Source organism: Mustela erminea, chromosome 19 (genome assembly GCF_009829155.1).
Source record: "Mustela erminea isolate mMusErm1 chromosome 19, mMusErm1.Pri, whole genome shotgun sequence".
In the NCBI taxonomy this organism is placed as follows: Eukaryota; Metazoa; Chordata; class Mammalia; order Carnivora; family Mustelidae; genus Mustela; species Mustela erminea.
The window spans coordinates 6463764-6485135 of record NC_045632.1 but is presented as its reverse complement, the minus strand read 5'-3'; the positions used below and the strand labels follow the sequence as shown (position 1 = coordinate 6485135).

The 21372-nt window shown below is 44.2% G+C and overlaps 1 protein-coding gene and 1 long non-coding RNA gene across 5 annotated transcripts; one reads left to right on the top strand and one right to left on the bottom strand.

The window, feature by feature from the left end:
* The first annotated feature begins 76 nt into the window (after positions 1-76).
* Positions 77-6155, top strand: LOC116580170. Of its 2 annotated transcripts, none has more exons than XR_004281534.1 (3): positions 77-219; positions 2882-3048; positions 5653-6155. It is a non-coding gene; the product is annotated as an uncharacterized LOC116580170 (long non-coding RNA). The 2 variants fall into 2 exon arrangements; XR_004281535.1 differs by having other exon boundaries at positions 77-264.
* On the bottom strand, positions 2393-17086 carry LOC116580169 (SIGLEC family-like protein 1). Of its 3 annotated transcripts, XM_032326271.1 has the most exons (8): positions 16896-17086; positions 16257-16434; positions 13630-13756; positions 6832-6958; positions 5309-5590; positions 5082-5187; positions 3815-3971; positions 2393-2781 (listed from the first exon to the last, which is right to left on the bottom strand). In XM_032326271.1, the coding sequence occupies exons 4-8, from the start codon at positions 6854-6856 to the stop codon at positions 2767-2769; spliced, it is 585 nt and encodes a 194-aa protein (XP_032182162.1). In that variant the 5' UTR covers positions 6857-6958; positions 13630-13756; positions 16257-16434; positions 16896-17086; the 3' UTR covers positions 2393-2766. The 3 variants fall into 3 exon arrangements, with proteins under 3 accessions (XP_032182162.1, XP_032182161.1, XP_032182163.1); XM_032326270.1 differs by lacking the exon at positions 13630-13756; XM_032326272.1 differs by lacking the exon at positions 13630-13756 and having other exon boundaries at positions 16920-17086.
* Between the last annotated feature and the right edge of the window lie 4286 nt (positions 17087-21372).

Below are 21372 nucleotides of genomic sequence, written 5' to 3'. Positions count from 1 at the left end.
CAAAGCCCCACCCCTCAGGCATACCAGTAAGCGTGCACGAATCTCTCCAGAGCCAATCAGAGCCTGAGGATGCGCGCGGGGGGCTGCTGGGACAGGGAGAAACAATGAAGTAGAGCGGTTGGTCTCCTGCGCTTGAGGGAGCTTGGAGTTACTGGTGTTTCATTTATCTTGAGCCAGAGGTTCGAGACCCCTGCCGGCCCTGGAGACGTGGGGCAATCTGTAAGGAACCACTCCTCCCTCAAGCCAGTACTTGTGGGCAAGCAGGTGATGGGATGGAGTGAAAGCCATCTATCAAGGAACAAAATGCCAAGTGCTTGACCCTCAGGGCCCATCAGAAGGCATCTTGGTACCCCTTTTCCTTCCTGCAAGTAGAGTCTCCTTCACCAACGGACCAAGAGACCTGAGGAAGACCCAGTTCTCCATTCTCTGTCAAAACTTATCGCGGGGGGTGCTTGGGTGGCTCAGTGGGTTAAGCCTCTGCCTTCGGCTCAGGTCATGGTTTCAGGGTCCTGGGATCGGGCCCCACATCAGGCTCTCTGCTGGGCGGGGAGCCTGCTTCCCCCTCTCTCTCTGCCTGCCTCTCCGCCTACTTGTGATCTCTGTCAAAATCTTTTTTTTAAACCTATCCCCGACCTATTCTCAACCCAGTTCCCTTTCTCTCTCCCGTTTCTCTTCTAGATGGCATTCTCCACTCCTTAGGAGCCCGCTTTCTGAAATTACAAAGCACACAAGGAAATAACCCTCTCTCCATGAGTGAGGATAAAAGTTAAACTTCTCACCAGACCCTTTGAAGCCCTGAAAGGCCTGTTACCTCAGGATCTCACCCTTCCATCTTGGCTCAGGTGCATAGATCCCCTCTCTGGGCTCTTGGACTCACTAAACTTCTATCCCAGAGCCTAGAATCTGCTGACCCCCTAATAATCCTTTCGGCCTCAGCACAAATGTCATTTTCTCAGAGAGGCCTTCTCTAATTCTCTAATCCAAACTAGGTTCCTCCCCTGGTCCCTTATATTTTCTCATAGTGTTAGGCACTTTTTCTTCCTAGCACTTGTCAATATTTTAAGCTGCAATTTTGCATTTATTTCTTCATTGTGAACCTGTGTAGACCACCAGCTTCATGGAGGCAAGGCCAGTGTCTGGCTTGTTCACTCATTATCTGGCACAGTGTGTGCTCCTGTCTCTGTGGAATGTGTGAACCACATGCCAAAAGTGTGTCCATACATGTGAGGGCTTATATAAATATCTGCTCTTGCCTACAGGATAACCACCACATTAGTGCTGGATGGAGAACCATTGGATTTACACACAAATAATGCCCCAAGGAAGAGATGACCCTTTTCGCAGCCTCTGAAAATTGCCAGCACCTTGCACCAGAAGGGAATGTCATCCATTCTGAGGGGAACAGTACACAGCTATGGCCCATTCTCATGCCAGATTCCTGTTCTCATTCCTTGTATGACTGCCTTTCAGCCTGGCCAAAAAATATTCCACTGACCTCCTAAATGGTCTTTTTGCCTCCAGTCTTCTTCTAAGTACATCTTCAATAACTACTCCTAGAATGATCTTTCACTATGTATCTGGCCACTATTTTTTTTTTTTTTAGTTTCAATGGGAGAATTTAGTGATTCATTAGTTGCATATAACATCAAGTGTCCTCCTTAATGTCTATCACCCAATTACCATTTCTCCAACCAACCTCCCCTCCAGCAATGCTGTTCGCTAGAGTTCAGTCTCTTATGATTTGCATCCCTCTCAACTTTCATTTTATTTTTTCCTTCCCTTCCCCTATGTTCATATGTTTTGTTTTTTATATTCCACATATGAATGAAATCATATGGTATTTGTCTTTCTCTGACTGACTTATTTCACTTAGTATAGTACTCTCTAGTTCCATTCACATCATGGCAAATCCGGCCACTACTTTGCTTCAAACCTTGCAACAGCTTATAATCCACCCACCCACCCCTCCATTCATTCACTCAATTATCCAACAAACATTTTTGAGAGTCTGTTATATTTTAAGAACCATTCTAGGTGCTGCTGGTACAAGCAGAAAACAAGACAAGATCCCTGTTCTTGTGGAACTTACATTCTAAGGGAGTCAGGATTAAGATCCTACCAGATAAAGCTCCAATGCCTTATCCTAGCATTCAGGGACCTCAGGAACTCAGCCTTCCATCTAAACTCCAGTGCATAGACTCCTTCTAGGCCCTTGGACTCATTTTGTGTCTTTTCTCCACCTCTACCTCTGGACACCACCTTTCACTCACTCTCCACCCATGTATCTCTCAGGGCAGTGTTGAAAGGTCTTATCCAAAGACATATAGCCACTAAGCCCTGAAGTTGGTATTCAATCCATGTATGATGGGTCTAAAGCCTGATCATACAGTAGGTTCTGGGCACACAGTAGGGGCTCAAAAGCTACTTTTAGGTGGACCATGATCTCACATTAATTTTCCCTTCCTTTGACACCATCCCAGACCAGAGCATATTTCTTCTAGTTAACCTGAACAGCAAATCATAGAGTTTGCTGTCAAATGTTCTAAGACCAGGTCCCAAAGTAACCCTATTCAATGGAGAATCAATGTGAGGGACAGGTGGGGCTTTAGGGATCTTTGGGTTTGTCATAGACTCCAGGGTTTCTGGAGCTGCTGAGAATTCTGTAGACTGTGATAATTCCATGGACAGTGGGGACTCCAGGTAGGCATGTAGTCTTCACAGGTGTCATCAGTTCCAGTTCCAGTTTATTTTGCTTTTTCTGGAAGTTTAGGGTAAGGGATGCTACAGAGCAGGGCAAAGAAAGAAGGATGTTGGAATAGGTCTAGAGGTGAGGTATCCAAATCTTAAAATGGAAATTTCCTGTCTCTCTCTTTGAGCACAGAACTACGGTAATGTGGAGCAAGCACTGGCTTTACCTTTTCTCAGAATCTCATGGCTGGAGTATGCAACCCTGTCTTTTCCTGCTGATCCTCCATGTACATTCCCAGCACCAGGAGCCCACCCAGTGTTCCTCAGACTCCTCTGGGAGGTTCTGCCTGACTTCCCCAGGTAGGGTTAGTCCCTCCTTTCTCTGGGCAACCATAACCCCCATCTCAGCCCTGTTGCTGTAAGGCTACCTTCCTACTAGCCCGATTGTTCTCTGAGGGCAGGGCCCAGGTCTCACCCATTTCCGAGACTCCAGCATTGCCCAACATGGAGGAATTTTGTTGGAATTTAAGATGCATGGTTTATCCACAAAGGAACATGAGTTCCCAGTGCAGTGTGTAAGGAGGGCAGCAGGGCATTTCTGATCCCAAAGACTTATAAATGGTAAATAACAGTGAGGCCTGTCTCTTCCAAGCCCTCTGAGGATATGGGGTCCAAGGTAAATGAAAGAGTACCTTGGCTTTGAGAGTACCTTGGCTTTAGGAGTACCTTGGTTTTGGGCTGTTCTTCAAGCACTCTGGCTAACTTGGGTCTGTGGCATCTACAGACTGTGTTGACCACAGCCTGCCAAAAACTCAAGAGACCAAAGCCTTTGGTTTCTACTCTGATGTCACAACCACTGTTGGCTCTTTTGACCCCCTTCTCAATATGGATTCAGTGTGAAGGGGTGTGTGTGTGCGTACATTGCTGATTCTAATTAGTCTCTATTTCTCTTATTTTTCATCCTTCTTCTTTTCATCATCTATAAGATGATCTGGCAGCACATTCTGGTATTCTAGATGCCCTGTAGGATTGAGGATAATTCCTTTAAACACTGTATGTACCTCTCTTTGTGAGTCTTATTGCCATCATTCTGATAGATTAGATTCCAGACACAATGGATACCCACCAATATTTGGTTCTCTGAAGATGAGCTGATTGTGGATTTTCCTGGCTCTTCAGGCTTCAGAGGCATCTTGGCTTCTTGGCTTGGTCTGACTGTAGGGTTGTTTTCTGCTTTGATTGCTGCAACTTCCTTTGTCAGCTTCATTCTGATATATTTCATTCTAAGGAAGTGACACCCCCCTCCCCTGGTTAGTTCTGGCTTTCTGCCCAGCAATGGGCTCCAGTCTTGACCAGAAGTTCTGGTTTAGAGCCTCAGTGACACCACTGGCTTGTTGTGTTATCGAGAGCAAGCCATACAGCTTCTCTGGGAATTGGTTTTATCCCCTGTAATATGGGGAGATCTTATTTATCAGGCTGTGGGGCTCAGATGAGGTCAGCTATGAAAGAGCTTTGCAAACTGTAAAGGATTGTTATTGGTTTTTAAGTCCAGCTAATTACACTTTAAAAATAGCTCCCCAGTTTGCCCTGCTGCTTTGCGCCTCTCCCCTTATCACCCCTTATAGTCAGTCAGTCCCAAGTCCCATCTCTTTGACTGCCCCTCATCACTTGCCTGGCTCAAACCTGGCTCTCTGCTGTGTAGTCTATGGCAACAACTTCCGGCCTGGCTTCATGCCACTGGGCCCCTGCTCTTTGGTTTCTGTACAGACACCTTCCCCTAGGAGCTTTCCTTCCCACTTTAGCACTGTTCCATGGCTCTCAACTGAGGATTGAGTCCAAGACACTTGGACTGGCCAGAGGCCCCCCCTGCCAAACTCTCTGGCCTGACCTCTGGCAACTCTGCCCTTCTCATTCTGGGCTTCTAGCCAATACATTTAGCCAACTTTCAAGAGTCTTTATGAACTAACATCAAGAAGCCTTTTCAACTTCATTTTTAGCCATTTCCTATCACTCTCAATGTACCTAACATTGCACAAAGACATTGGCAATTCCTCAAATGTGTCTCTGGGATACATATATACTACTTTCCACCAAATAAATGAGTACTCAACCCCCCTAGGCCCACTTCAGACAGTACCCTGGGGATTCCGCTGCCTTCTCCAGGGCTGCCACTTCCTGCTTTACTTTCTCCTTTATGAACTTTGCTGAAAACCTCTGTCTTCGGGACCTGTATGTGGCTCAGCATTGTCCTGATGGCCCTGGACTGTGGTGACCATTTTGTTGCCCTCTTCCCTTGCCAGACTCTAAGCTCCTTGGGGGCAAGGGTCCTGTCTTTCCTTTTCCATGGCAGCCTTGCAGGGCCTGCCAGGTAGAATTTTATCCCTGTTACTCACATGAGTGGGGAGAAGCAGAGGAACATCAATGCTGTTGCAATGGTTCCGTAGACAATGCCCTGGATCAGCCCGTTAATGAAGGTCTTGCTGGATGGAGGACTCTTTCCTGGAAAAAGAGAGTTTGTGAGAAAGGCTTCTCTCCTGAGGCCTTGGAATTGGAGTCAAAGTTCTTCTTCCTCCCCATTTCACTCTTCCTCACACAGTCACTGGGCCCCCTCTATCCTCACTTGGTATCAGTAGGATGCTCAAAGCATGGGTTCCATTTCGGTTCTTCCCCTTACAGAGAAGCTTCGTGCTCTTTTTTGGCTTCTCCGCCAAGCTGATGGTGCTGTTGGCCCAGGGGGCAATTATGGTGGAAGTCACCTGGAGGTCGCCATCTGGGTTGTTCTCATCTACAAGAGAACCTTCCATCCACCACTGCACGGAGGGTGTGGGGATACCATGGAAGGAACAGCTGCACTGCAGAGTCCTCTCCGTGGAGCAAGAGGAATAGAGTAGCCTGGTGGGTGCTGTGGGGAGGGAGGGTCAGCAGTTAGCAAGGCATCCCGACTTCCTTTCTCCACTTCTCCAGGACCCAGCCTTCTCCTTATTTGTGATTCCCAAGGAGCTTTGGAAAGACCTTCTGGAAGCCCAGAGGAGTCAGGCTTCACAGACCAGTTCCTCTTCATCCTCTTCCTCACCTGGCCTGAAAGTGAACACTGGACCTGACTAACGGCAAGGGAACTTTCTGAGGATCTGCACTGCTGACTCCTTACCTGTCCTTACTCCTTCCCTTCCCTAGCCCCAGGCTAGACTTCCCCGCCTCAGCTCCTACTTTCCTCTTCCTTCCATCCTTCAGGCTCTGCTCCTTCCTAGCTCCACCTGTGATCAATTTCTCCTGTCTGGATGCTGGTGGCCAAGTCACTTCCCCTCTCTTTGTTCTCTTCCAGTTTGGAAAATAGGGGTATTCGCTGAACCTGTATCCTGCTATCATGGATGTAAAAATGAATGCCCTAAGGTTGACAGTGTTACTAGCTGAATATATGGTAAAGTGTTATCCACTCAATAAACAGAACACCTTTCTAGACTTCTTTCTTCCCAGCCCCAGGTTGGCTTTGATTGAGCATTCATCCTAAGCAGAGATTGTTTTTGGCATTTTCTGGGTAAGAACATTTGAGCCTGCCTCACTCTATGTAGAACAGGTAGGATATATTGTCCACTTGGTGACTTTGTCAGTTAATAAGGAACGGTCACTCTCTACAAGGTCTCCAATGAGGAATCAGTTCTTAGTGTTTCCACATACTTTACCACTGGAGTTGAGGTTACTAGAAGAAAGGGTTAATTTTCTCTTAAACAGTAGCCCTTGATTTGAATTTTTTATCTGGGTCACTTGGGGGGGATGAAGAATTTGCAGGGACTCCCCCACTGCTGTCCTCTGGATTATTTTTACATCTGGGAAAGCATGCCTGTGGACAGTGGCTGGCAGATATGGGCAACCTGACTAACCCTGGGCCTTCCAGCTCCTAATGCTCTCATCTCTTCAACCACCCTGGCTGACTGCCCATCCTCACTCCCAACTCTGCTCTCTGGCCCAATCTGCTATTCACCCCAGCCGCTCCCAGCCCTGCCAGGACCCAGTGCACAGATAACTAGTCCGTATTGGTTATTTGGTACCCCACACACTTCTGTCCTCTCTTCTCATACCCCCGCAGCCCAGGCCGCCCCAGTCCTGGAGCCTCAGGCACCTCCAGAACTCACTCGTCCCACTCACCCAGCTGTGGCAGGGGATCTGCCATCGGCAGCAGCAGGGGTCCTCAGGAAGAGGAGGGGCTAGAGCCTTCGCCGCAGCTGGCTCTCACATCAGAGCCGTGTGGTTCAGAAGATGAGAAGATGAGTAACTGAAAGAGGATGTGGGGATGGGAGAGCAGAAAGTATTCTTAGCAAGCCACAGGCTTTAATCTCTGGTCATCCCGGAAGCCTGTTCGCCCTCAGAAGCAGCAATCACACGGGATGAGACGTTCAAGAGCATCAAGGGACAGCCAGCTCCCCTACGACCTCTCTGAGGCCCCAATGCCACATGTCCTTCTCTCTCCTCTGGTCTTTCCCTCCTAGTCCTAGCCCACTTGGGAGGAGCCCATTTACAGAGTCTTTGGGTTCTGTCTCAAAGCTAATAGGGATTCATGGAAGGGCTGTGTACCTCAGAGGGGCAGGGCCAATCTGGGTGTTTGGAATAACCCACTGAGGACATAGGAGAAATGGCCTAGACTGGAGCAACTCCGGCCAGGTGGCCAGGGAGGAGCCTGGAATGCTGGTTGGGAAAGAATGACATGCTGTAGTTACTGTGTGGGTTGTGAGGGATGGAGAGGGTGGAAAAGCCTTAACAGATCCTTTGGGAAAACGAAAATGAACAGGAATTCCTACTGCTGATGAGAAAAGGTCCAAACTTCTTTGTTTTGTAAATGAGGTTCTCCACAATTTGCCTCACCCTTGCTCTCTGTCTCCCTGTGCCTTTGCCAAGATTTTCGATGCCAAAGGGAAAATGCTGCCTTCTCCAATGTTCACCCTCATCATTCTTTTCCAGTCATTCAGGGATTTCTCCCTTCCACAGCTTTTCCTCTTGCAACTCCGCTCCATCCGCATTCACATCCTACTTCAATTTCAGAGCTGAGTTCAGTGCCATCTCCTGCAGGCAGCCTTTCCTGATCTGCCCACCCAGTCAGAAGTGGGTAAATCTCTCCCCTTCGAGAATTACTAAGTTTTTTCATTTGTTGTTTTTTGAGGAAAGAATCTGTTTTCTCCACCTACTAGAGTTACTTGTTTTTGTGCAGCCAGACAACATCTACCTATCCTGCTCTCCGTTCCTAACAAATCCAACTTTGTTTAGGGGTGCAATGTTGAAAGCTAAAGCACCACTTTTTCTAGACTCCTTTGTAGTTAAGATGGGGCACGTGACATTGTTTTAGTGGAAGTGAGCTGGGGATTCCTGGGAAAGTTTTTCTTTCCTGATATTCTCATTTCCTTCTTCCTTGTCACTTCCTTCTCCTTCTTCCCTGAAATATGGGTATGATACTAGAGGTCGAGCAGCCATTTGGCAGCCATGAGGTAAGCACAAGGATGAATGCCACTCGTGAAGGACATTCTTTTTTTTTTTTTTTTAAGATTTATTTATTTATTTATTTGATAGAGAGAGATCACAAGTAGGCAGAGAGGCAGGCAGAGAGAGAGAGAGAGGAGGAAGCAGGCTCCCTGCTGAGCAGAGAGCCCGATGCGGGACTCGATCCCAGGACCCTGAGATCATGACCTGAGCCGAAGGCAGCGGCTTAACCCACTGAGCCACCCAGGCGCCCATGAAGGACATTCTTGCAGAACAATTTGGGGAGCGTGGTCCCTGACGGCCTTGTGGAACTGCTGCACCAGCTCCTCACAGCCTATCTCTGTCCATCTCCTTACATGAGAAAGACAAACTCTCATTTGGTCAGGTCACCTTTGTTGGGAAACTAACGAAGAGTCTTAGAAGAGAATCTACCTGAGACTCAGCTCTTTAAGGTAAGACCCTACATCAAACAGACCTTTGTGACCTCAGAAGAACTTAGAAAATGACCTTTGATAGTCACTGATAAAATGTTCAAATGTCAGTCTCCCTTTTTATGAAACAATCCTCACCTCCCCCCACTTTTTTGGCAAAGCAGTGATTTAAGAGCAAGAGCCCAGGATTTGAACACCAATTATGTAAGCTATGTCACTGATTCACTGGAGGACCATAGACGAATCCATTCCCTCTTTGGGCCATGAGTCCCTCATTTCTGCATTAATTCCTGGAAAAGGCAGGATGAGGGGATGTGTCCCCAGTCTATAAGACTTTGGGGCAGACCCTGCTGGCTTCTGACTCAACAGGTATTACAGCACCATTGTCCCTGTTGCCTCCATTACAGAGACTGAAGATAATAAATATTAATGTTCCCAGGTTCCCTTACATGTATATCCTGGTAGTCAGGTGACACGGATCTGGTCAAAGAAAAAAACCTTCCCAACCATACTGATATTTTATTGTTCAGAAAGGTCATTTAAACCAAGAAGGGAAAAAGAAAGCAAAACCCTAAAATTGAGCACAAACAAGATCTAGTAAACAAATGAAAACAATGATAACAGAACAATTCTGGAAGAATATCTATTTCAAGTAACCTTTGAACATAGGCCTCTGGCTGTAGGGTTTTAAAACCCTACAAAGGGTTTTAAGGGAGACAAAGAAAGCTATCAGTATTGGTATTATAATTTTGAAACTACTTATGTTTTAAAGATTTTCATAGTAATGAAAAAGAAAAATAATATAAAATACAATAATTTAAGAGAAGAAAGTAAAGTTTAAATTTAATTAGCAATATTGGTACAAACTCTTGGTTTTAAAAAACACATTCTAGGGGCGCCTTGGTGGCTCAGTGGGTTAAAGCCTCTGCCTTTGGCTCAGGTCATGACCTCAGGGTCCTGGGATTGAGTCCTTCATTGGGCTCTCTGCTCAGCAGGGAGCCTGCTTCCCACCCCTGCCCTCCACTTGCCTCCCTGCCTACTTGTGATCTCTGTCAAATAAATAATCTTTTTTTAAAAAAGAATTGTTTCTTTAAAAATAAAAAGAAAAAAACAAATTCTAGTTCCATATTCTGTTCATTGAAATAGCCTAGAAGCAATGACACATCCATAGTGATAAACATCCCTAGCACCTATATCTTGGTTTCTAAATAATATCCATAATAATAAGCTGCATAAACCAACTTTTTTATAAAGCTGATTATTAAGTTTTTAAGAATAGTGCAAGCCGGTTGTCAAACAGCCATTATTATGATTTAAATTATATAAACTCACAAATTATATTAAAAACAAAGGCAGTAATTACTTGAAACTACTGCCTAATTTTTCTAGCACATCTCAATGTTATCTGTGTTCTTGAGGTTATTTACATCTATTGTATTTGTATGATGGAAATACTACATAATGGTGTGTTACTGGATCTCTTCCTAACTTCATATCATGAGTTGGTAGCTTGAAACTGTCTATGGTCAGAGTGTCTACACAGTGGAAGTTGGCAATGCTACAATTCAGGGCTTCTTTTTCCCTTTGGAGATCTGGTTATCAAATATTTACTAGCATACCATTGCTGATATTTCCCACTCAAAGGAAACCATTCATCTTGCAACAGCCTTCCATAAACCAAACAGCTCTTTGTTAGTCATTCAAGAGCTATTCACTGCTATCACCCTAGTGGCAATAGGATCTGGCAGCTCCTCAGGTGGTAAAAAAAAAATTAAGGGTGAGGGGAGACCACCTGCTCGTGAATACGTTGAGGACCTCCTCATATTCCCTTGGTAGCTTGTTCCTCTATAAACCATTTCCATTTTATTACTGAACTCCTCTGGGCATGGCCTTCCTAATTAGCATGTTTATCTAACATTACCGAAGATAATTATGAGTACTTTAGGTTTCAGGATTATTTTACTTCCTTTAGTCTTATGGGCAGGTTCAATCAAAGCCCAATAGCAGCTCGTTGTCTCTCAAATGGAAATTTTCTGATTTAAAAAAATCCCAGGAGTGGCCACTGGGTGGTGCTCACTGGCTTTTGTCTGCACAAGGACTCCAAGACTTCATTCTAGTAATTTTATGGTTTGGGGTTAGCCATATCCCCAAATGTTGAATATGTGTCATCCAAAATCCAAATAAACCAATCAAACACTAGGCTTCCGACATTCTTTTTTCATCAGATATCTTATATTTTTCAAATTAATAACCTGTGTGAGCTTGGACAAGTTTATTGGTTCCCATTTAGCATGTCCTATCAAAGTGGTTGAAGGGAGGATTTACATGCCTCCTGTTTCATAATACATGTCCTGTTTCAGACACAGTATCTACTTATATTTAGAAAAAGGAGGAGACACAATGGCTTTACATAAAATCTGTTCCTGTATTCCATTTTTCATCTAAACCCTCATTTTAATCCCCTCAATCCTTGTATTCTCATATCTTCCCAATCTAACTATAATTCTCACTAGAACTCACAATGCATGGGCCTCCTGGTTTAAAGAGTCCCAGAAATTCTTCTCCAGACCATTTTACCACTAATGTACCTATGGCTTTGAGTCTCCAGTTGGGCATGGAGCCAAGGGACCCCCACCTTTTTACCAATCTTTATCTTGATTAGATAATGGAATCATCACCTCAGGCAATTTGAAGTTAGGGTCCCATTGTCACACTTGCCTTCTGGCTTTTGAAATTCCTCTGGCCAGGGTAACTATAGAAGACTTGACTAAGATCCTTCAAAGTCGAGAGACCATCTGGGGTTCCACCCCTGACCCCACCCACCCAAACTCCCAAGAGTGCTGCACTAAGATCTTTGTTTTGACCCCATCAATGTCCACTCTATTTCTTAGTAAGTGTTTAAAGATTTCCCTCTCCAGGGGCGACTGCGTGGCTCAGTGGGTTAAGCCTCTGCCTTTGGCTCAGGTCATGATCTCAGGGTCTTGGGATGGAGCCCCGCATTGGGCTCTCCGCTTGGCAGGGAGTCTGCTTCCTCCTCTCTCTCTGCCTGCCTCTCTGCCTACTTGTGATCTGTCAAATAAATAAATAAAATCTTTAAAAAAATTTCTCTCTCTACTGGGATGAGTTCCTTTGACACTTCCCTTCATCTTTCCTTTTTTTTTTTTTAAGGTTTTATTTATTTATTTAAGAGAGATTGCATGACTGGGGGGAGGAGTAAAGGGGAAGGGACAAGCTGAGCATGGAGCCCAATACGGGGCTTGATCCCACAACCCTGAGATCATATCTGAGCCAAAATCAAGACCCAGATGCTTAACTGACTGAGCCACCCAGGGACCCCTCCCCTTCATCTTTCTTCATTCTCCTGTGAATCACTCTAATTTTATTTGCTACCTGTTGTTTCAACATGGCTTTTCTCTTTAATGGCAGATGTGAGGCTAGCAGCCATAGCTCAGACTGGACAGAGCCTAAGCTTGGCCCAGTGTTAGCCCTTTTCTTTACTTTCATTTTTGCTATTACAGATAAAAATAACCAAAAGATTGTATAGTTAGCTTGTTTCTTGAGATTTTGAATTTCTTTATGCATCCAGTAAGTCAACTCTTCCAGGCAGAGTTGGATCCATATAGTTTTTTTTTTAAAAAATGGTAACATTAACCTTCTAAAACTATTTGCAGAACAGTTGCATTTTTGTGCCAACAATTGACTATGGGGACAAGAAAGTTTCATCCTCTCCTGACTTCACATCCTTGGGCTTGCGCTTCCCAACACTTATGTTTCATTGAGCCCAGTTCTCACAAATCAAATTTCTGATGTCAACTGCGAAGCTAGTGAATAGTCTAAAAAGATGACCTCACTTCTGACATCAACTGCAGATTTCAAATGTCTCTAAAACCACCCTCACTTCTAACACCAACTGCAAGTTTTAAGGTCCTTGAGACTACTCTTTGGTTTGATAATTCACCAGAAATACTCAGAGAATTCCTGAAAACTGTTACACTCATGGTTATTGTTTGTTGCAACTAAAGGGTTCAGATTAAAATCTGCCCAAAGAAGAATCACATAGGCTGAGTCCAGGAAAGTTCCAACCAGAGAGTTTCCAGCTGCCCTTTCCTTGTCATGGACAGTATAACTAACATTTCCTGGTAATGATGTGTGACAATATGCATGGAATATGACAACCAAAGAAGCTCACCCGAGCCTGGTGCCCAGAGGTTTTAGTGGCCCTTCATCATATGGTCATGATTGACTGCCCCATGGCTGATCTTAAGTCTCCATCTCCAGCGACTGCTTCTTTTTCTTTTAAAAGATTTTATTTATTTGAGAGAGAGCGTGCACAGGAATAGCGGGAGGGGCAGAGGGAGAGGGAAAAGCATATTCCCTGCTGAGCCAGGATCCTGATATGGGGCACGATCCCAGGACCCTAAATCATGACCTGAGCTGAAGACAGCCACCTAACTGACTGAGCCACCCAGGTGACCCTCCAGCTCCAGCTCCTTATGAAGGTGAGCTGATACCATATGATCCAAAGACCCCATTCTAAATCATATTACATGATCTGGTGTGGCTAGCCCCTGCCGCTTATCACATTTTTGGACTATTCAGTGTGATGCCTCCAGGCAAACAAAAACATCCTATCAGGCATGACATTCTAGGGACTTGGAGACTATCTTCCAGAAGCCAAGGGCAAAGGCCAGACCTTTCTTCAGGCTAGGTTAAATACGTTAATACACAAAATGATAAATGCCAAATCCAAGGTAGCAGTTATTTCCAAGTTTGGGTGAAATCTATTTGGGGAAACGAGACACAAGAGGCAGTGCTTTAAATTTTAAGTTGGGTAGCAGATATATGCTTTAATACTATTTTACACCTTTCTATTTGTCTGAAATATTTCATGTAAATGAAAATTTGATCATTCATTTATACAAAAGCTTTATATATGTGTATTACATGTAAATATATATGCTCATATATGTTATATGTTCATATGTAATACATAAATAAAACAAAGATCCGAAAAGATACATAATATGCTGGTACCAGTACTTACCTATGGGTAGAGCAGTGATTAGAGAAAAAATGAAGTAGGATTGTCAGTTTTATTTCATACACTTCAGCATTGTTTGCCACAGAAGTTTACATTCATGTATTACAACCAATTCTTTTCATAAAGATGACTTAGTAAATGAAAACAAAGACAGGATTGCATAATTAGACCATAATGAAATTTCAATATATTTTAAACTAATATTTATTTAGCTACTAATATCCTGCAACTTCCCACGTACATCATCCCATTTATTCCTCCCAACAATCTGAGAGACTGAATATACAGACAATGGCCATACTGTATGTGACACTTGAGCCTCAGCTATGTGGCGTATATGACCCTGAGCCTCACTTTGCAGTCACAAGTCCAGGAAGTCCACAAATCACAGTCTCTGCAGCAACTGGCCCAGAACACTCAGAACTTTGTCAATGAGTACCAAGTTCCCTATTTTTGGCCCCTGCTTCCAACTGAGAACCAATAAAAAAAAAGTCAAATCTGCTCCCAATCCAATCACATAAGGTGCCGCCACTTCTAACTGGCTAAACTTCAGCTTCGCCATGATCACAGTCTTTAATCTGACCCTATCAGAAACTTTTTTTTCCCATGATGCTGCCTGCCTTTGAGTCACTGGCCGAATGCAAGGGCTGGTGGCTGACTCTCTTGTTACAGCAAGCTCTGAGTAAGTAATTTGTTTGTTCTCATTTGGGTAGTCTTCATTTATTTCCAGAAACTCTGAGGAATTAAGTCTTATGATTTCCCCCTTATGGGGGAGGAACCTGAAGGTTGGAGAAATAAGTGATTTTCTCAATGCACTGAGCAAGTGTAGTTAGAGACAGATTTAAAACTCAAGTTCCTCTTTCTCCATACCAACTGGCTATCTTTCTTTCTCTCTCTCTCTTTCTTTCTTCTTTTCTTTCTAAGATTTTATTTATTCATTAGAGAGAGAGAGAGAGAGAGCACAAGCAGAGCAGGGGGACAGAGGGAGAGAGAAAGAGATTCCCCGCTGAGCAGGGAGTAGAAGGACCCTGAGATCATGACCTGAGCCGAAGGCAGATGCCCAACCTACCGAGCCACCCAGGCACCGCCGCACACCAACTTTCAAGAGAGCAGAAAATGTGTAAACTACCTACATTCTTTGGCCAACAGGCAACAGAGTAAGTGTAGAAAGTAAAATTAAAAGTTTAAGCATCCTTACTCTCATCTCAGAAGAAGGAAAAAAATCAATCACCTCAAACTGAGGAAACACATCTCTAAATCAAATGAAATTGTACCTAGGAAGAAATCAAGAATCAAAACCTTAGAGTCCTTTTTGACTACTCTCTTTTCTCTCATATTCCATAGCCATGTCAGAAAATCCTGTTGGAACAGCTTTTATTTTTTTATTTTATTTTTTTAAAGATTTTTAAAATTTGTCAGAGAGAGAGAGAGAGAGAGAGAGAGAGAGCATGAGCAGGGGGAGCGGCAGGCAGAGGGAGAAGCAGGATTCCCACTGAACAAGGAGCCTGATGTGGCACCTGATCCTAGGACCCCAGGATCATGACCTGAGCCAAAGGCAGACGCTTCATAGACTGAGCCACCCAGGCATCCTGGCACTATTTTAAAAATATATTCAAAATCTCACCACTTCAAATCAGTCCACTGTGACCATCCTGGCCCAAGCCACCATCCTCTCTCACCATGTAGCAGGTTGCTACAGTAACCTGCTCACTGGCCTTGTGCTCTACCTTTAGTCCCTGTCCATTCTATTCCCCACAGTGGCAGCCGGAGGGAACCTACCAGCATTTCAGCAAGCTCCTGGCCCTTCTCTGCTCAAAACTCTCCAGTGGCTCTCATCTCAGAGAAAAAGTCAAAGTTCTGCATGTAGTAGCCCTCTCCTTTTGCTTCTCTGATCTCACTACCTGCCACTCTACGGAGGCTCTCTACTTCCAAACACAGTCTGCTCCCACTAATGAATTTTAAGACGCCCAGTCCCTAGTGATGGCACGCTCCTTCATTCCCTCCAGCAACCAACATTTTGAGCACCTCCTTTATGCCAGGCATGGGGATAAGGTGGTAACCAAGAATGAGACAGCGCCTGTCCTCATTCTAGTATGGAAGGCAGACAGTAAACAAGTTTGCAATCAAGCTAATTTGATAGCTATTAAATACTATGCAAGAAAAATAATGCAGGATAATAGGATAGAGGATTATGGGATGGGGGACAGTGGGGAGACAGTTTAGATAGGGTGGTCAGAAAAGACCTCTTTGAGGAAGTGACATCTGAGCAGAAAGCTAGATGGAGGAAAGCCACACCTGCTCCCTTTTTGCACTGCCCATACCCAACCTTCTCCGATTTAAAACTCCATTTTGCACGTGGGAACCCTGTCTGGGTTCTGGCCCAGGCTCTGCTAGTAAGTCACTGAATAGCCTTGGTCAAATATTTTCTGCTGCTTTTCCGTCAGTCTCCTCATCTGTAACACCCGTGGGTTTTATGATTTGAGATATAGTGATCCATCCAACTCTAAAATGCTAATTCCTTGGTGCTCTTTTCTGCCAGGCTTTACACGCAGGATGACTCCTCAGGCATCCCGGCTGCTTTCCTCCCGTTTACCCTTCCCTGGGCCCATCATTTCTCCTCTCTAGTTTACCTTCGGTTCTTGTTCCAAGAGCCAAGGGCTCCTGGCTAGACCGGCCTCAGCACACTTTCTTGCGTCTGCGCGTTTTCTTGGCGGAGTCCCAGCGGCCCAGAAGGCTTTCCCGACTTGCTGAGGGAAGCTCTCACTTTTGGACGACAGACCTATTTAGGCCGACTGGAAAGCTGATTTTCTAGAAAATGCCGGAGACTAACAGTGAAGCCGATTAACTTGCTTTCACTTGGGATAACCATGGGACCAACGACTGAGGGCTTTACCTGGGGATTAACTTGTTAAGGGACTGGTTCAGAGGGAGCGTGTGAACTAACAGGGCGGCTACGGAGCAGGCGGATTATCGGATTATCGGATTAACTCATTCACTGGTCTGCAACCGAATGACCTGTGGACTCCTAAAGGCACTAATGTGATCATTACCAACCAACCGCTTGGTGACCCCCGGGGGGGCCTTGAGGCTGACCAGGTGACCCACCAGGTGGCAGGCGGAAGGCAGTCAGGCCCCATGAACGGATGGACGGACTGAAGCGCAGGTGGCTGCTCTCAGGGGGCGGCCGCGTCTGACTGACCCCCACCCCCCGAGACTCGAGGCGCCGCCCTGGAGCCTGAAGGTGTCGCCCCCCACCACCCCCAACGAACCTGACTCCCGAACCGGGCACCCACCGCCTGACTGAGAAGCCCCGCTTTCCTGTAAGCCCAGTCCGGGCAGGCCCAACGCAAATCTCGCACTCAACGGCTGCCAGAAGAGCCAACAAGCCAAGACAGGCTCGCGACGCCAAGAGACTTTGCTCTGCGGCGCGGGGAAGGCTGTGGGGAGCCTGGAGTCTCCGTTGGTTCTGCCCTACCGCCTCAGATGGGTGTGTCTAGCCTGCAGCCAATCAGCAGTTGATGGGACTATTCTACAGCCAATCAGCGACTGGATAGGCCTACCCTGAAGGCAATCAGCGACTACGCACCTATTCCGCAGCCAATCAAAGGCTGCACTCGTCCTCACGCTGCAGCCAATCAATGAGGCAGCTGTAGCCCGCAAGCAGGACTTGAGCCAATCAGGCGGTGCTGTGGGAATGTGGATGCTTTCTTTTTAGAGAAGCTTTTCTTGATGTTGCTAATGAAAACTACTCTACTACCTTCCTCACTCAGGAAGTTCCTGAGTTCCTCAGAACTTCGTTTAATGAGTTCTGCTCATTAAACACGTTCTTAACCACTGAACATTTCCTTTTTCCCCTGAACATTTTCAAAAACACTTATTGCTACTAAGTTACAGTTTTGCTTATGGTCTGACTCCACTAGAAGGTAAGCTCACTGTGAGCAAAGTTTTGTTTTGTCTTTTTTCACTGTGGTTTCTTGCATGCTTGGAATATTGAGGATATTTAATATTCATTTATATTTAATAACATAAAACATATTTAATATGTTTTCATTTAATCTTGGACAAGCCGAGGGGACAGGAACTCAAAGTTTCATGTTAGCAGTATCAGATTCATCTTACTGAAATATAGCTCTGACCATGTCTCCCCAGTAAATGTTCTATCTCCCCTACCAGACTGTAAGCTCCTTTGGGGCAGGATCTGCGTTGGAGTCATCTTTGTATCTCCCAAAGTACCTGTCAATAAATATTTCTTTTCTTTCTTTCTTTTTTTTTAAGATTTTATTTATTTATTTTTAAAGATTTTTATTTTTATTTTTATTTATTTGACAGAGAGAGATCACAAGTAGGCAGAGAGAGAGGAGGGAAGCAGGCTCCCTGCTGAGCAGAGAGCCCAATGTGGGGCTCAATCCCAGGACCCTGAGATCATGACCTGAGCCGAAAGCAGAGGCTTAACCCACTGAGCCACCCAGGCACCCCAATAAATATTTCTTAAATGGAAAACAGCAATAAAAAAATTTCAGGTTAGGCATGTGTTTAGTTGGTGAGATACAGCCAAAGAATTTTCCAAGTGGAAGAACCAATTTACACTTAAGGCCGGCAACCGGTGAGTTAGAGGTGCTCCACATCCTTGTCAACGCCTGGTAATAGCTAATTTTTAATTTTAGCCATTCTGGTGTTTTTGTAGTGATACTTTATTGTAGTTTTAATTGCACATTCCTGAAGGGTAATGTTATTTTTATGTTTTTTAACTGAAGTTTAACCAACATACAATGAGGTATTAGTTTTAGGAGTACAATATAGTTGTTCAACAATTCTATATGTACTCTTATAGAGTACATATCTTACAAACCCTTATAGAGTACATATAGAATTGTATATGTGCAATTCAAATAAATTGCCTAACTTCATGTATTAAGAAATTAGACGAAGAAGAATAAACGAAACCCAATGTTAGCAGAAGGATTGAAATAAAAAGATTAAAATGGAGATGATTAAAAGAGAATGGAGCAACAATACTCCATTACTCATCACCTTAACTGTATAGTTTAATTCCCATTCTTTACTTCACTCATCTCCCCACCACCTCTCCTCTTGCAACCACCAATTTGTTCTCCATGTTTAAGAGTGTATTTTGGGGGGGGCACTTGGGTGGCTCGGTGGGTTAAGCCTCTGCCTTCAGCTCAGGTCATGATCCTGGGGTCCTGGGATCGAGACCCACATCGGGTTCTCTGCTCAGCAGCGAGCCTGCTTCCCTTCCTCTCTCTCTGCCTGCCTCTCGGCCTACTTGTGATCTCTCTCTGTCAAATAAATAAATAAAAATTTTTAAAAAGAGTGTATTTTTTTTTGTTTGTTCATTTGTTTTGTTTCTTAAATTTCAGATTCAGATATCTGATTTGCAAATATTTTCTCTCGTTCTGTTGGTTGTCTTTTCACAATGTCAAAAATGTCATTAGAAGCACAAAAATGTTCAATTCTGATGAAGTTCAATTTTTTAAATTAACATATAATGTGTTATTAGCCCCAGGGGTACAGGTCTGTGAATCGCCAGGTTTACACACTTCACAGTACTCATCATAGCACATACCCTCCCCAATGTCCATAACCCAACCACTCTCTCCCTCTCCGCTCCCCCCCAGCAACCCTCAGTTTGTTTTGTGAGATTAAGAGTCACATATGGTTTGTCTCCCTCCCAATCCCATCATGTTTCATTTATTCTTTTCCCACCTCCCAAACTCTGCATGTTGCTTCTCTACTTCCTTATATCGGGGAGATCATATGATAGTTGTTGAAGTTCAATTTTTATCTGACTTCGCCATCAGGATAAACTTGGCCTCATTGAATGAGTTAGGAAATATTCCTTTCTCTTTGATCTTTTTGAAAGAGTGTGAGAAGGGGTGGTATTAATTCTCCTTTATTATTTTTTCTAAGGATTTTATTTTTAAGTCATCTCTACAGCCAATATGGGGTTTGAACTTAGAACTCCAAGATCAAGAGTCACATACTCTACCAACTGAGTCAGCCAGGCATCCCCAATTCTTCTTTAAATGTTTGATAGAATTCACCAATGAAACCATCTGATCCTGAGCTTTTCTTTGTTGGGAGGTTTTTGTTTTTATTTTTGTTTTTTAAGATTTTATTTATTTATTTATTTATTTGACAGAGAGAGAAATCACAAGTAGGCAGAGAGGCAGGCAGAGAGAGAAGGGCAAGCAGGCTCACCACTGAGCAGAGAGCCCTATGCGGGGCTCGATCCCAGGACCCTGGGATCATGACCTGAGCCGAAGGCAGAGGCTTTAACCCACTGAGCCACCCAGGCGCCCCTGTTGGAAGGTTTTTGATTACTGATTCAATCTTACTAATTATAGATCTATCAGATTTTCCATTTGTTCATGATTGAGTCTTGCTAGTGTTTATGTGTTTCTAGGAATGTCTTTATTTGTCCAGGTTACCCAGTTTGTTAGTGTACAATTACTCACAGTATGCTTTTATAGTCATTTTTTTATTTTGGTAGAATCAGTAATAATGTCCTCACTTTTATTCCTCATTTTGTAATTTGAGTCTTTTACTTTCTTAGTTGCTCTAGGTAAAAGTAGGTCAATTTTGCTGATCTTTTTCAAAGAACCAACTTCTGGTCTTGTTGATTATCTCATTGTTGCTCCATTCTCTTTCAATCATCTCCATTTTAATCTTTTTATTTCAATCCTTCTGCTAACATTGGGTTTCATTTATTCTTCCTCGTCTAGTTCCTTAATACATGAAGTTAGGCAATTTATTTGAAGTCTTTCTTCCTTTTTAAGGTAAGTATTTATAGCTTTCCACTTCTCCCTGAGCACTGCTTTCACTGCATCCCATGAATTTTGGTATTCTGTGTTTTAGCTTTCTTTTGCCTGAGTTATTTTCTAGTTTTCCTTGCGATTTCCTCTTTGACACCCTGGTTGTTTAGGAGTGTGTTTTTTTATTTCCACATATTTGTGAGTTTTCCTTCTTGTCATCAATTTCTAGTTTCATTCCACTGTGACCAGAAAAGATGCCCTGAATCATTTCCATCTTTTCAGATTTATTCAAACTTGTTCTGTGGCAAGAGGAATCCTCCTTCCCCTATTGCAATAATCCTCCTTTTCTTGTTGCAATAATCCTTTTGAACAAAGTTTCTATCTAAATCCATTTATTTTTTTAATGTGGCAGACTGGAGGATGAAGCCCAGCTTTCTCAGCCTGGCTACAGGGGGCCCTTGGAGACCAGATGCCAGCCAGAGTTTCAGAGGGAAAATTAACCTTGTCTCCTTCACCTCAGGTTCCACCTATTGCAAACTGACTGTCCTTGCCCAAAAAGCTGCCAGGTCAGCTCCCACTTCCTTGCTTTGTATCTGATGTTATCACTACCTGGGCTGCTTTTTCCTCCTAGGCTTGGCCAACTCCTGCTTGCCCCTCAGGATGGAGCTTGAAAAGAGTTTCCCCTCAAAATCCTTTTCTAACCCTCTTCCCACCTCTGAGGCAGAGGTCAGAGCTTTCACCCTTGTGTCCTCAGACCATGGGCTCAACTTATCTGTTTAATATCCTATTCCCATCTTTATAGAGGCCTCATCATGCTGTGTTTTAAAGGTTGTGTATTTCTGTCCCTTCCCTGAATTCCATGGATGAACTTGAGCTCTTCTGAGGCCGAAACAGTTATCTTCTTTGCCTTGGTGTTCCCCAAATAGGCATGCAGTAAAAGTTTGGAGAATGAAGAAATGGGAAGAAAAGTAGG